The following is a 17591-nucleotide window of genomic DNA, read 5'->3' as shown; positions in this document are numbered from 1 at the left end:
TTATGTCATACAGTTGTTCAGATCATTGTCCTGTTATATATATCCTCATTAGCAGTCATACTACGAATGGATGAATGGCTGTTTCAAGTTGTTCAGTTGCAAATAAAATGCATTTTCAGGACGAGAGCATGATAATCGGATATGAATATAAACCTTTGGAATTTGATGCGACTGACATACAAGTGCGAGGTTTGGCTAGCTATAAATCCACTTCATAAGAAAATGCCTGTACCAAGTCAAGAATATCACAGTTTTTGTCCATCCGTTTGATGTGGTTTAGCTTTTGATCTTGCGATTTGATGTAGGACTTTAGATTTGAATTTTCCTCGGAGTTCATTGTGATTTTACTTTATACTAGACCAACACGCTGAGTTTTATTTTTAGCGTGATATTCTACAAGGTAACAGTTCACAAGAAAACATGTCATCTTATATCCGTACATATTATGGTGACAACCGAATTCTACTAATCCAAACCTTTGTTTTCAGCCAGCCGACTATCAAACTCGCGACCATCCTTACTCATCGCTTTCAATTTACCACATCTCTTTATTTATAGAATTCATGTTTAAACATAAAAAGTTTCTATGACAACCATCAGTACCTCATCTTCTGTTTTGTTTTAAATTAATGCAATTAGATATTGCCACTAAAACTACTAGTATTGCTTATATTTCCAATATAGAGTTTTGGTGGCAATTTTCCCTGTCAGGTTAATATTACAATTGAAACTTTATTGTAATGTATCTTTTAATTTTCCAAGTAACCTCAGTTGAATTGAGTTTTTTTATCAGATCGGAAAAACTTAGAATTCATGAAATTAACATCAAAATGCAACTTTTAATGAATTTTCTTTTTAATTCAGTATTTTTAAAATATAAATCAATTAAATTCTAATAACATCTGAAAATGTAATTCGTGAAGAGATCGCGTTTTTTGTGTTGTGCATTATTTATGAATGATAAATCATATAAGACAGTACGTTTTACTTTGATTTGACATTAATGGGTTGACCTTCACTGCTGTTCGTATTTAAGTCCCTGTGAGTATTAACAGTCCATGTTGGAAACTCCGTGTTTAATTTCGCGTACATTTTACAAATTCTCAGCTGACAAATATTTTGGCAAGGTTTTTAACATTACAAAATTCATACTTTGTTAAGTTATATAGCCATAGACAAATTTTATTACGACGTTTTAATAATTTTGGTTGTATATGAAATTGATAATCTTTTGATTCAAGCGCAACTGATGAGTTCCATGTTGTCAAAACGCACATCTTGCTTACTTAATCATAAGACTTGTTTCTTCGATATTTTGTTGCAATTATATTTGACTAAAAGTCAACCTAAGGCAGTCCTGACAACTACTTTATACCTTATTTTATTCACCATATTTGCAGCTTCAAATTCCTCTAATTTCCCATTATTCTCTATTCTCATCAGGACCCTCAAACATGAGGTGACAGACTACACATTTATTTTTCATATGATGTTTTCAAAATTCAAATATTTAAACACAACCCTGTATTTCTAAGGTTACCTTATGTCATTTTGAGATATGAATTATATAAAACTGCTCTATGCAAATTCTGAAAAGAGACTACACTCATTCATCTGCAGTACATACATTACCTTTCGTTGGATATATCAATTCTATTCTTACATGACAAGACTGACAGTATGGGAAATTAATTATTCAATTCATGATGTACATCATAAATGAATGAAATATCAAAATTAAAATGCGTAGCCTTTTTCCAGCAGAATGACCTTTGTTTTTTTGTTGTTTTTTTTTAATTTCTATATGGAACCTTGTATCGAGAATGACGAACATTCGAACGTCTCAGAAAGTAAGAAGCTATTTCCAAAGTTCGTTTTGAGATGGTATTGTATCGACTTTCATAACTCATTGTTGATTATCGTTTCTATTTTTGTGTATAACAATTAACCTTTTTGCACTATTAATGAGACATCTTTATATTTAGTTTATTAGTTATGATTATTCAATTACGATGCCTAAAAACTAAACAGTAGGAAGAAAAACTAAAATACCTACTAATGAATGTTTATAAACAATATTTACGCGGCTTGTTATGAAATATAAAAATAAATAGTTATTTGTCAATTATTTTTTGTTTCATCTTTTGGACAAATGTTGTATGCACCATTATTTTTGCTTCAAAAAATTTCATTTCCGAAACGTTTTCTTGTTTTTGTGAACAATGAATGACACTATAGTTAGTTCCATTGTTGAATACTATTCGAGATACACACCAAAAGTTGAATGTAAAGGTGTTATTGGTTTTCAAAACATTAGTGATCTCCAAGCTTAATGGGTTGAATTGTCACATTAAGCATTAATAAAAATAAGACGAATTTAGAATTACCATTTATTTAAGAATCAATGTCTGCCTTTGTATCTTTCTGTTTGAAAAAGTTTGTTTACTTTTTGATGTCCATGCTAGTTAGGATATTTGTATAAAGAGTTCATTTAATGGCTACTTAAATCGAACTGATAAAGAATAAAAATAGTTCAATTACAAGCTAAAATATGGATGAAATCACTGTTCAAAGTTGCTTAAATAACACCAGCACATTTGTTCATCGTCTTAATGTTAATTTGAATGAGTTGCCAATGAAAACAGTTTGTCAAAACTTTGTTTGATATTGTTCAGTTTTTATCAAATATAAATGTTGCATAACTTTCAATATGTCTTACAATTTATCTAAATTTGATGGAATACATAGAGATACACATGTAATACTTTTCACAAATAAGCAACAGGTTGTGAACAATTATTTTTCTCACAAAACTTTTAATTTAAGACATATTTATAACCGATATATTTCTAGCCAAGATATTTGCAAAATATTTATTATAATTTTCAACTGGCATTATCTATTCATGATGCTGATAACGTTCTACATAAAATGTCACATGTGAGGCATGATCTGCTTACCCTTCCAGATCACACGAGTTTCCCCTTGTTTTCAATGGCCTTTTGTTGCTTGGTCTTTAGTTTTCTATGCTGTATTTTGTATATACTAGTATATACAGTTATTTTTGGTTTGGCCGTTTTTCGTTTTCTAATGCATTGCGTTGTCAATTTGTCATCGACTTGTAAGTTTGAATATTCCTTTGGTATCTAAATATATAGATACTGTCAATAATAGCTTCATGTACTGCTTCATTTCTAAGATGTGGGACACAGTATATGTTTGCCAAAATTTGTCGAAGTGTAAATTATTCCTAACTGTAGAATTTCGTATTGCATCAGTTTGCTTTGGAATTCCATACCAAGTTAATGCTGTCATTAATTATTATAATTAGTTAAATGTTTTTAAGTTTAAACATACAAAGTTTTGACTGCTGATGTTCCACAGAAGTCCGTAATAATTAAACTTGAATTAAAGAAAACGAAGCCCGAATCTATTATTTCTAAATATGCATGCTTAATGCAGTCACTATTTTAGACCAGTCTCGGTAGTTTTTTTCTTTCGAAAAATCAACTTTTTACATTTGTAAAACAAAATCTTATCTGAAATACCGCTGCATATGTAGCAATGTGATGGGAAATGATTAGATAAGTTACCCTGATTTTATGGTATTAATGCATGGGTAGCATTAACATTGGGTCTAGTTGTTTCCTCTAATCGTTTTAAGGGGCCTCGGTGGCCGAGTGGTCTAAGTAGTTACTACTGTAATTACTAGCCAGTCAATATTAAGGTTGTGAGTTCGAACCCCGCTCGTACGGGTGCACTCGATTCTGATCTTAATTGACTAGGATTGTCAGTTTTCCTATCGAAGGTCGGCGGTTTTCTCAGGGCACTTTGGCTTCCTCCACCAATAAAAACTGGCCGCCACGAAATAGCCTAAATACGGCGCTTGAAAGTGGCGTTAAAACACCAAAAAATAGTCAAATCAATATAATCGTTTTGCTATACGGTAGCCGAATATTAAGTTTTATGTTTACCTGTGCTTCAGCAAATTATTTTATAAATCACTAAGATAACTTATTTCAAAGCAAAGCAATGAAAATATTAAACGATTCTCAATCAACAGATTACCTTGAATAAAAGACTAAAATTCACTCGAATGCAGTCAGGTTAATTTCCAGAAGAGCAAATATGTTCATTTACGTTTATTGAAGTTGTAAGTCATATTCGTGCGATGCCATCATCTTTAGAAACAAACATAACCTTTTCATAGGTGTAACGTTCATGTGTTTTATATGAAATAATAAAATAAATATTGTCGATATTTCTGACATAATCTCCTGTTGATATTTATTTTACTGGTCGGCAAATGTATCCCATGATATATTTTTCTAATATATCAAAGTTGCCTCTTCAAGTATAAAAGGTATCATTATTCAAAGAAATATAAATATAAATACCTATATAATTGAGCAAATATAAGATGGCGACTATGATCTGAGCACGTTTTGACTTCAATTTTGAAGAATGAGAAACTTCACAAAAGATCAAAAACAAGGCAAAGGACGACGCTTTAAATGTCACTTTTAATCAATAACACCATAAAATACAAACTATAATGTCCAAACAGTTAGCGATATCAAGTGAAAAGTCTATGTTTGTTTTAAATATTAGAACTCAGAACTGATCGGAAGTTTACAAAATTACTATTAATGATTTCATTCCAATTTGCAAATATATGCTCTACATTGACAATACTATGATGGTTAGTTGTCTATGACTATTTTGTCCTTAGTTGAAAGCTTAAGTTCTGTGTCTGTTACAGTTCAAACAGAAAAATTTACCATACAATATACTGTAATTTACAAAGAGCTGCAGGCATGCACCAAACTTAACTTTGTTCATCTGTACACCTTATAAGTGTTAAACCAAAATTGCACACCTACATCACTAACCATGGACGAAATTTAAGAGAATCAAAACTTGATACTTTTCACCTAAAGAGCAAGCTTTGAATTTCTCCACACAAATGTACTCTTCACTCTAATAAGATTTATGCTAGATGTGTTTTCATTATGATCATGATGATGATTTCAATAACATTAATTTTATAAACTCTCGACTCAAAAATTCTACAGCGAGGTTAAGGCGAATAAAAACTAAACATATCCGTTTACAAGTTCTTCGACGGTCGTAAACATAAAAGAGGGACGAAAGATACCAGAGGGATAATCAAAAAATAAATTTACAACGCCATAGTTCAAAATAAAAAGACAAACAGACAAATAATAGTACAGAAGACAAAACAAAGAAAAATAAAGACTGGTTGATTGCTGCAGTGCCCCTTTTTCAAATGTAATTGTTAGTTAACATAAAGACTGAATAGATAAAAATGCATGTAGGTTAAGATATTTCTATAAGCATAGTTTTTAAAGGGTTGTACTTAACTTTCCAAGAAGGGAGGAGAAAATAAGGAAATTAATAATAATAGTAATGATAACATGGGTCGTCGAAAATAATTTTTGTCTGAAGATTTTACGTGTTTATAATAACATATTCTGTTATTTATTACATTTATAATTATGTAATTAATATTACGTCCGACCAATGTAAACTAATTTTTCTTATCACATATACAACCTGATAGAAGTTTGAAGTAGTATGCTTTATCACCAGTCAGTTGGCATTTAGTACACCTTCATTTTGGCAACCTCCAATTTCAACAAGTCATAGTTTATTCCATGTGGATGAAATTTTTCGATTGCTTCATTAATTGTTTTCTGAGTTATCGAACAGATTGAAAAATACAAAAAAATTAAATTGCCATCGAAGAAAAAACTATTAGATTCGCAGATTATAGCATTATAGACAACCCTGGCAGTCTAAATATCACAACATACTGTCTTACTCTCGTTGCAGTGAGTGCTCTGTTTGAGATAATAACTAATAAGATGGCTTTAACATTGACTTTCTTTCTGTGGATTTCTCATTCATCATCATAATACAATAAAAACATTTGAAATACTTAACTGAAACACAATCGACAATAAATGGCTATTCAGTGATGATCGAGGCAAACATGTTTGAAAATCGAAAATTTATTTAATGATTGTAGAGCATTTTCTTATGTAGAGAGATTATGTGAGAAGTTAAGCTAGCTATGAAACTAGGTTTAATCCACCATTTTATGCTTAAGAAAATGGCTGTACATAGTCTAGAATTTGATAATTGTTATTCATTCTTTTGATGTGTTTGGGCTCTTGATTTTGCCATTTGGTTAGGGACTTTACGTTTTGAATTTTCATCGGTATTTTTGTGATTTTACCTTTTGTCTACATAAGAATATACCTGTACCAAGTCAGGAACTTGACAGTTGTGTAGAAAAAACGCGCGTCTGGTGAATCAAATTATTTTGTGTATTTTGTCAACAAAAGATTTAACCATAATTGATAATTTCTGCTTTTAAAAACATCGTCATTGATTATTGAAAAAAGCAAGCATGAAAATTGATACCCTTTTCTTTATCATTTGCTCTATCCACTATACAAAACATGAAAACATAAGAACAGATTGCAACAAGAGCAGACGAAACAAAAAAAAAGAATTAACAAAATACCGAATTCTAAGGTTAATTCATCCAACTCAATCTGACACTATCAAACTATGACTATACTAACTAACAGAACGAATGGAATGCAATTGTTATATTTTTGACTTGGTACAGGCATTTACCGAAGAAAATGATGCGTTTAACCTGGTTTTATATATAAATCTATACCTTCCACTTGTATTACAGTAGTTGTTTACAGTTACTTTTTTATTGACATTAAGCAAGCATCCTTACGAGACATAATTGGTTAATTTCACTATAATTGGGACCCAGCAGTCAAAAAAGTAATGTGTAAACAAACATCACAGAAGTACAACACAACAGACTAAAAATCGTACAAAGACGCCAAGAACAAAACTGTATAACGAAAACAGCAAAAATGATTTAAACTCAAACACTAAAAAAGATCTGTAATTTTAACACTATATAAATGCAACAGTAGTATACTACTGTTAAAAAGTCATAAATTGATTGAGAAAAAACAAATCCTGTTTAGAAACTAAATCCGAGTGAATGGCATCACCTAAAAAAGGAAAACACCGGATAAACAGAAAATCTGAAGTGCAACCAAAACATACGATAATATAACATACATATAAACGAACTTCTTGTAACAACTGCCATATTCAGGACATTGCAAGAACAAAAGGGTGGGAAGAAGCTGGCAAAACCTCGCGCTTAATGACAATGTTAAAAATAGCACAACAATGACAACATTACATGAAGGAATACAGTACAAATAAATGCAAGAAACCTCAGGACAGAGAAATGCACAAATAAAAGATATAATTATAGTACATTTCGATATGTTCATCACAAAATTACAACGAATACCTAAAATTAATTTACGACAATTAAAAAAACAGCATAATGGAATGCCGAACTGTGCGTCACAAGAATGTACCAACGCTACAAAAAGTGACAAAGTAAGTAAATTTCTTAACATTTAATATGGATCGGGATAAAGTTTAAAATGGTGTTATTTGATGTATTTTATAACGACTATAGGAATATTAATATAGATGTGTATAAGTAATTGTGTAATTAATTCTTTTATCTAACTATGTCGGTTTTCTTTTAAATCAAACTGTGTAAAACAAATTAATCCTGTGCATAAAGTTGCTTGAAACTAAAATCATATGAATGAACTTGTTGATTAATTATCTTTACTATCACAAACAAGCAAACAATAAAAAATGGATCTAAAACTTCAAACGATAAGACATAAAACAATTTCCATTCAGAATAACAAATAAAACATAATAACTCAAACTTGAATGTTGGATATACAAATACCGTGACACGTCTTTTATAGCAAAGCGAATTAACATACAGCAAAACAGTCATATTCGCGAATAGGTCGCGTTCGGTACTTAGAAGACCAGACGACATGGATGGTAAACCACAAGCTAAGACGTGGTTAAATGTCCTTAGTAAGTTAGTTTAGACACAGATACGTCGTATAGATCAACCAATTCGTGATGGTATCCATACAATTTACAGAGTGTCATGTTTCATCTTTCCTTCTAATATTTCTGATGGAGCAGTTTTTGCGTAAGGAGTACACTCCTGTAAATGAAGTCAGTATAGTGTGAACATGCACGAGCACTAAGTATCAGTTGAGATATGTAAACACCATACAACGGAGCAGAGGGTATGTTACTGCTGAGAAATGGAAAATTGACGATTGGGAAGTTGAAATCGTCTCGTTTGTCATAGATTTTAGTTTGAAGTCGTCCATCTGTGTCAATATTGGGGAAAAGATCAAGGTATGAAGCAGTCCTTCTTGTATCATTAGTATCCTTAATTTCAAGTTCACTAATATATATTAAATGTAAGAACTGGCTGAAATATGGGTTATTTAGTGATATGAAATCATCAATAAGTGAGGATAATGAGCAATGGCCAAATTTTTTCACATTGAAAATCGCGAAATTGATAGGAGTTGGTGCGAAAAAAACTAATGACAAAAAATCTCATTCAAAATTGATTAGACAGGATGAAAAGTAAAACGAGCACACAATAAAACTACATTGACCAACGAAAGAAAGACACTATCATAGCTTACAGACAAAGACAAAAAAACAACAGCGTATAAACACATGCAACAAAGACAATTGAAAATTGAGCAACAAAACTCATACGAAATATTGGGGGAACTTATTTTCTCCAGAGGTGTAATAGCTCCTGCTACAATAATAACACCCTTCGTGCCACTCCTATTTGATTCATTAATGGTCCAAGACCGATTATTAAGCCATCATGCAACAAATGAATGGTAAACGACTCTTCTAATTTTCTGATTAGTGAAAGTGAAGAGAAACTTTAAAGTGTCTAAATATTGTTTTTAATGGATTTAAACATATTTTTGCAAATCGAAATGTTATTCTACACCAATTCAAAAGAAAATATTGACCATCTGTAATTGTCCAGTTATATTTTAATTACATTAAGAGCTGACTAGATTGTATGGTCAAGATATTATTAACTTCGGTGGAATTTGGTAACATTGCCAGAATCTATCAAAATATATCTTTCAGCTAATTTTATTTTAAGATTTAAAAGATATAAATAAACTCATCAAAGATACCAGGACTAAATTTAGTATATACGCCAGACGCGCGTTTCGTCTACAAAAGACTCATCAGTGACGCTCGAATCCAAAAAAGTTAAAAAGGCCAAATAAAGTACGAAGTTGAAGAGCATTGAGAACCAAAATTCCTAAATGTAAGAATTTGTAGCAGAACGTCCGGTTGATTCCAGTGTCACTGATGAGACATAATGATATCAGAAACCTTAAAACACATAAAACCGATGAATGTAGTAAAATTTTCAATAGTTTTTAAAAATGCCCAGCCTTGAAAACCTAGAGTAACTATTTAAGCTGAAAAAAGTTTTGAAATTAATTTCAGAGAACCAATTTTTCCTACAGGAAAATGAAATGAGGAATAACAACATTGTTGGATTGTGTAATTAAATTCCTTCTAGCAAAATATTTCCTTCATGTTTTGTAACGCCTATGTAGAAACAGTTTCGTTAGCCTTTTATACACTTCTCAGATAATGTAAACAAGCTGTCTTAAAAATATGTTTTAGTCACACCAGTGTATTGAAAACACAGTTTTTCAATTATTTCAATAACTGATAATCCATTTATCTCGATTGCTTGATTGCCGTCTGTAGCAGACATTGGCATTACGTTGTGGAAACAAATATGTTATTAAAGCGATCGGCAGAATAATAAAGACATGCTTTATAAAATATATCGACTTAAAAAAATACGTTACTGCATTTTTTTCTAAGACTCCAAATTAAGTTTTTTTTATATTAAGATTCAGTTGAGGACATGGACTGAATTCCAGATTTAAGATGAGTTAAATAGGAAATTTTATCATTTGCCAATTGATTAAGGACTTTCCGTTTTTGAATTTGCTCGGAGTTCAGTATTTTTTTAATTTACTATTTATCAAAACAGGAAAAAATGCTTTTATATTCAGTTAATAAAAATTACTTAATGAAACTCCTTTAATTCGCCTGGCCTAAAGGGTCGATGTGAACCTTTACAATTTGATGACTCTTTGTCTGTCGTCAGCATATTTTTTCCCAAAGATCAAATCTTGTAAAACCACTTAGTTAATTAGATCCAAAGTTAAACTGGGTCAGCCTTTTGCAAATGCTTTTAAAATGAAGTCATTGGTTCCTGTAACAAGAAATGTACAAGAAAGGAATAAACTGGTAAGAAGTAAAATCACAAAAATACTGAACTTACAGGAAAATCAATTCGGAAAGTCCATAATCACATGGCAAAATCAAATAACAAAACGCATCCTTATTCCTTTCTGTTGGATATTTTTGTAATTAAGGCGCTCAATTTTCAATAAAAGGTGAAAAAGGAAAGAATGTATCTTAAGCGCAATGGAAATCATTATAAGTAAGACATCCGAAATGACAACAATCCAAAAACAAAAAACGACGAACAAAACAGGGTCAAGACAGCACGAACTTATACTAGCACAGTCCGGCTAGATAAAGAGACCACATTTGGGGAGGTCAAACCAGCTTTATGTGCATAAAAAGTCACTTTTTGTCAATCTTAACTATAAGTTGAACACGTAAACCACATATGTATAAACAATCACAGTTCAGCTACAAACAGAATGGTCACAAACTTCAACAAAGAAATAAAAGCATATGATTTGGAAAGCAGGGTCAACAATGGGCTCGCTGCCGTATGGTATTATTATTCATAATGCATTCAAGCAAGATTATAAATTGTCCATCAAACATTTCCTTAATAGATTAATTTTATAAATGCTATATATAAACATATTATTTAGTATTTTAAGAGCTGTTTGCATGTCATCATCCGTTTGCAAGAGTATTCAAACCATATCTTCGGATGTGTCATTGGCTCGTCATTGGAGTTTACGCAAACAATAATAAGTCGTTCCGGTGGTTTCTGAACGCCTATCGAAAATGCGGGCATGATCAGTATACATTTAATTTTCTTACAACATATGCTTTTTTGCATAAAAATCTAACTTCACATATTGTTATTTGAATTGTTAATCAGCTTGTATTGTTTACGGGTTCTGGTGTTGTGTATATGTCAGTTAAACGAGCGGTAACTAAACAGACGAATTTGCGGTCATAGATCAAACATAGGTAACAATAGATCAGGCATCGGTTACGAGGTTAATGGCATTGTTTATCAGCACTTCTCTCATCCTAACTTTGAGAGATACTATAGAACGTCGAGGAAATAGAATATAAGCATTGCAATCTTTACCTCGCAACACAACTCCTTTGAAAAAGTGGTTACTGGAGGTGACAACAATTATAACTCACCAACATCACTCTGTGATACTGGCATTGGCAGTTAAAGACTATAGAATTAGGCAAGGACTTGTATAGTAATCTTATATTAAAGTGAGAGGGTTAGCGCTATAGAACCAGGTTTAATCCACCATTTTCTACATTTGAAAATGCCTGTACCAAGTCAGGAATATGACAGTTCTTGTCCATTCGTTTTTGATGCGTTTTGTTATTTGATTTTGCCATGTGATTATGGACTTTCCGAATTGATTTTCCTCTAAGTTCAGTATTTTTGTGATTTTACTTTTTACTACTAGTATACAAATACTTTCTTTAGAGTATAAATATGCGATCATGCCGTTCCTAATGCTTGGCGAATGTCATGGGTATTCTTGATTCTGTTTTGAGTTGTAGATTGTTGGTGCTGGAGATGAGTATCGTTTTATTCACTTAACATTTCCCCCTTTATTTGCCTTTGATCTATGTTCCTTTTGTTTGAATGACCCTTGACGTGACTATGTATTTGTACATCAAACCATTGGTGTTTTGGCTTTTGGCTTTCTTAGTCGAGAAGAGTTCAAGCATGTGATTTGGGCGCAAGAGGTTTTAACAGTGCTGTTTTTGTTACTCTTCTCTTTTTATATTTTACTCGATTTGTGCTTGATCTGGAATTTGTAAACTGTTACGGCTTTATGTTTAATAAACTTTTTGTACCATCATCTAAACAAACTGAACACTCTTTTTGTTTTCATATTTGTTACATGTAAACGTATGTTTGTTCGATTTTTTTTAGTCAGTTGAGTTGTGTGCCTGTTATTTTACATCGTATTGGCAGCTGTATTTGTATGATTGTCACATTAACAATATATGTATTTTTGGTTGCTTCCAAATTTTGTTAATATAACGGAACTATATACCACTGTCATACAAGTGGGATGTTTAGCTAGCTGTAAAACCAGGTTTCAACCACCATTTTCTTTAGAAAATTTCTGTACCAAATCAGGAATATGATTCATGTAGTTATTTTTCATTCATCGTTCTGTTGGTTGGTGAATTTTAGAATTTGACTTTTTCTGGTTTTTTGTTATATTATAGTTCGTTGGCCATTGTTATATTATAGTTCGTTTCTGTGTGTGTATCATTTTAACGTTGTGTTTCCGTTGTGTCGTTTTTTTCTCTTATATTTGAGTGTGAATTCACATTACTATAAGACGTGTCACGGTACTTTTCTATCCCAAATTCATGTATTTGGTTTTGATGTTATATTTGTTATTCTCATCGGATTTTGTCTAATACTTAGTCCGTTTCTGTGTATGTTACATTTTAATGTTGTGTCGTTGTTCTCCTCTTATATTTAATGCGTTTCCCTCAGTTTTAGTTTGTTGCCCCGATTTTGTTTATTGTCCATAGATTTACGAGTTTTGAACAGCGGTATACTATTGTTGCCTTTATTTATAGATTTCACCCTTTTTGAATTTACCTTCGAGTTTGGTACTTTTGTTAATACTAATTTACTAATTACTTTTCAGCCCTTCATCTTTACTTTCTCAATATATTACATATTTAGCTACTTTGGTGTCCCTTATTTGATACAAGTTATAAGTCGACCATACTTCTTAATCGATAAAAACATGTTTCTATATCATAGATAAGAAGATGTGGTATGAGTACCAATGAGTCAATTCTCTCGTCCAAGTCACAATTTGTAAAAGAAAACCATTATAGCTCAAAGTACGGTCTGTAACCCTGACGGAGACCTAGCTCACACCGAACATCAAGCTCTAAAAGTCCCCAAAATATGACATTTTTAAAACCATTCAAATTGGCAATCCAGCGATCTAATCTATATATATATATGGAAAAAAAAGAGACACGAGAAACACTTATGAACCACATAAAAAAAACCTATTGAACATCAGATTCTTGACTTAAGACAGGTGCAAACAAATGCGGCGGGTTTAAACCGTTTAATAAGTACCATCATTCGCCCTTATCTGAAACAATAGTGTATCAATAGTGTAACAAATAAAGTCGAAATTAACGACACTAACTTATTTTATCTCATGGTATAGGTATTAAAGAAAATTTATTATATGGCCAATTTTGTTCACAGAATGATTAAAAAGCTTTTCAATTATATATAATCTTTCAAATAATAGTAAATAATTGGTATCTCATCCTTTCTACTATCTGATAAGGTCTATCTTTTATAAAGTAAGTAAAGCGAATCTCCTATGCTATGAAAATGTGTTCGTATGGATTATACAAGCAAATTCGAAGCTCTAAAAGATTTAGATAAGAATAACGCATACTCACAAAAAACTATTTATGTAAATGCATTATATTATATCTAGTCATATGAACACAAATGTTTGGGCCCTTTCATGACAGCTTGCAGTTCGGTGTAAGTCGATGCTTCGTGTTGAAGGCCGTACTTTTACCTATAATTGATGGTTTTTTTTTATACATTGTGACTTGGATGGAGAGTTGATTCATTCGCACGCATACCACATCTTCCTATTTATATCAAAAGAGTTCCTCAAAAACGTTTATTTATATTTCGAGTTTCTTAAAATGTTCACGGACATACGGGCCTTTTGAACAACTGATGAATTTACATCAAATAAATTTGTCGATTACTAATGATAATTATGATAGTGATGAAAAGTGGTTCTAACGCATGGAATTTGTTAAGTGTTGTTTTTCTTAAAACAAATTTATGATAAATCTTTTGTTCGAAAAGAGCAAAGAAATTAAATAACAAATGTAATGCTGATCATTCTTTAATTGCAATCAGCAAGATGTAAAAGTCAAATTGTCATATCAGTTAATAACAAATAGTTCTGTATAGATGCTTTATTTTCTAAAATATGCTTTCGATCTTTATCTAATCCTATAATCAACGTTAGATTTGGTAGTTTACTGATTGAAATGTGACTTTTAAATGTTTTTCTTACTTTTCCCTTTAATATTGCAAAAAGTTTAAAATGAAAACAATTCTTAATATAAGATATTTTAAATAAATTTATTGGCACAAATTAATGCAACATTCTGAATCTGTCTGCACAGTAAAAAATTCTTTTAGTAATTTAATTTTTCCAATTAATGTCAGATCGTTACGCAGAACAAGGGTTAACTAACAAAAATTATATTGCGGAAAATTCTCTTTTTCACTAGCAGAGTGTATAAGTAGGTGGGCTCGAATAATATGTTTGTGTTGCAGTTTTTTCAGGAGTTAAACTCATGTAATGATTATTTTCATTGCATGCTATATGTATGTATAAGATAAATCTTGTTCGATAAGATTGACAATTATTGATTACTTAAAAGTTTGATCAGTTCTCTGATAAATAATGAAACTTTTGATTTCCCTCCAAAAAAAATCACTGCCAAAACCTTTCACGTTTTATCTTGCTTTTATTTTGTATTTAAGAGGAAATTTTTGATCTTGTTTATTTACCAAACGCGAAGTTAATCTACGGGGAATAGAAATTGCATAAACAGACTTACCATTGATTTATTTGTTCAGAAATTTATGACATAAAATATCCGCAGTAAGCTTTAAGGTTATCAAAGAAAGAAAAAACAAAAGTCATGACTATATGGCACCACACGAAGACATTCATGCACACTTCCTTCCTATCCTTATATTATAAGACCGAGTATTGTGACTTAACGCTTTGTTTTCAATGCTCCGCAGTATGTGCCATTTTCAGTGTGTTTGATTGTAGCCCTCCGAACAAACAGTTGTATATTTAACTACAGTTGATCCGTTCCCATTTATATGCCTGTTTTTCATGTTTGATAGAGGATATCCTTGATGTGAGAAGGAATCAGTCCGCGACATAGACATCACTCGTTCGAATGTTCGCTTCACTCTCGAACCAAGAAGCATATCTTTCAAGGTCCTTCTAAATCGAGCACTAAGTCCAACGTATATCCAAAAGTTACAGTGATAACTAAGCAATAATATAAAATTATGGAGAATTGCAAATGGATAGTCAATACTTGTTGGCATTATTGTATTGTCGGGGTCATAAATTTTTATTGCAAATACTATTCCATTTGGAACTTCAACAATGAGAAATATAATCATTATGATGACAACCATTAAAGTTGTACGGTGTCGGTGCTGGTAATCCTTTTTTTGTCCGACTCCTATTTTTTTCGACATTCCTCTTTGGAAAATTTTCTCGTTCCTCAGTTTATGAGCCAAAACAGCGGTGCTTACCATCATAGACAAGCATGGAAGCAACTGGACAGCAACACTTCTTAGCACGTGATAAATACTCATGTATGTAGAAATGTTCCGATTAAACCAGTCGGCGTAGCTTTCCATGCAAATTTGAGAACCATCAGCCATTTCTTTCACTGAGTAATCTTTCATGAAAAATAAGAATATAAAGAAAACAATAGCGATGAGGTATGACATTGTCGTCATGATCACGGAGTTTTTCATGGTCCAGATTCTTGGTCCTTTGAAAGGAAATACAACTATTATACAACGCTGAATTCCTAAAGTCATTGTCAACCATACTGAAATGGTGTGAAGAATCACTGCAATATACAACCCATAATCATGAAACACACAGAGCGGGTATGATATCGGCTCCGTATACGGTTTTTGTCTTATTCCATAGAAAAATAAATGGACGCAACTCCATAGAAATGCGCCAAGGGTATCTGACACTGCTAGTCCAACTAAAAACACTGTTGTAACTGATCGCATCCGACGTTTCATAAACACACAAACTACAAGGATGTTAGTTACGAGTGTCAGAATGGTGACAATCGGAGTGAGAACTCCGTAGATAGGGAAAGCAAGGTCTTTAGGAAAGTCGGAAATTTGGAACATAAACCTTTCATTATCCAAACTGCAATTAGAACAGTGTATGTTTTCCGCTGTATTGTTGAATTCCATTCTGATTTTGTTGCCTTTTGTTAAAAAACTTACCCTAAGGTGTTTTTTTTTTTATATAACACCAAGTTAAGAAATAGTTCTCTGTATGTACTAACTGTTAACGTCTATAGATAAATAACACTACTGTATAGGAAAGCATTTAACTGACCTGTCAGTGAGAAAAATCAGTAAATTGAATATTTCAACAAATTCATCCACGTTTGTTATTTTAGCAGCCTACGATATAAACGAACAGAAATCTGCAATTGTAAATCTAAGTGGTTTTATCAACACTCGACACGCGATCACTGGTATCTGTTTTCTCCGTAGGAATCAAATGTTCCCCTGGAGCAACCTTAGATATTTATTGGTAGATACTAAAGATAAAGAGATACATAGTCATTACATCCACAGCACGTGCCATACATCTAAAACATAAATTAACGAATCAAATGATACAATATAAGAATAAGTTAATGTTTCGAACAAACGGAAAATATAAATCAAATGTTAATTTTTTATTCGTTTGATGTGCGGATTTATTGAGGTTGCTGGCTCCGTCTCTGGTTAATATTATTCATATTTGATAATATTATTAATCCTTAGATACTAATATTTAGGTGCATGAACTGACCTTCACAGAAAATAACCAAATTATCTCCATTAATTATCCATTCATTAAATGAAAATGTGTTCCTTTTCGGATTTCATATTGTAAATGGTAAGACTGTTACAAAACAAGATCGTTAATTTGTATAGTAGTTAAAACGTTTAATTAGCTTGATACAACATGGCTAACATATAATCATGACTGATTATTAAACAGCTTGTCTGCTGTTTAAAATACCTTAAAAGATTCATAAAATTCTTACAAGGATATTGTTCTAGTTATTCCTTCCGGTAATGGTTTGCTATCAACCCATTAAACAATGTCAATCTTCCGTAAATCATGAAAACGTAGGCTTCACGCAACTGCAGCTCTGGTTCGTTAATTCTAATGCTGCAAGTTTCTTCTGATGTTCTCCTTAATGACAATTTGTCGAATATAGCTCAAATTTCCTTCGTTGCACTAACCGCAGACTCGCTGTTGGTAGGTTTTCTCAGTTAGCTAAACATCAATTCTGAAAGAAACAATCAGTAATGAATTTATTTTCATAACCACTGCAGCTAGGATATTGAAAACAAAATTTGATTGGATAAAATAATATTAGCAACTAAAATAATTAAAACTGCACATGTTCCTACGAAAACATTCAAAATTAATTTAGATATATACATGTGGCAAGAAGCTAAATGCATTTAAGAAATAAATACTTCTTTTTTTTAATTT

At 31.7% G+C, this 17591-nt stretch overlaps 1 protein-coding gene across 1 annotated transcript; it reads right to left on the bottom strand.

The window, feature by feature from the left end:
- Positions 1 to 14862: 14862 nt before the first annotated feature.
- LOC139524528 (sex peptide receptor-like) lies at positions 14863 to 17380 on the bottom strand. The gene is made up of 2 exons (XM_071319364.1): positions 17134 to 17380; positions 14863 to 16689 (listed from the first exon to the last, which is right to left on the bottom strand). The coding sequence occupies exon 2, from the start codon at positions 16280 to 16282 to the stop codon at positions 15074 to 15076; it is 1209 nt and encodes a 402-aa protein (XP_071175465.1). The 5' UTR covers positions 16283 to 16689; positions 17134 to 17380; the 3' UTR covers positions 14863 to 15073.
- Between the last annotated feature and the right edge of the window lie 211 nt (positions 17381 to 17591).

The sequence above is a fragment of the Mytilus edulis genome, chromosome 5 (assembly GCF_963676685.1).
Source record: "Mytilus edulis chromosome 5, xbMytEdul2.2, whole genome shotgun sequence".
NCBI lineage: Eukaryota > Metazoa > Mollusca > Bivalvia > Mytilida > Mytilidae > Mytilus > Mytilus edulis.
Note: the sequence above shows the minus strand (reverse complement) of the source record. Positions and strands in the feature narration are given on the sequence as shown.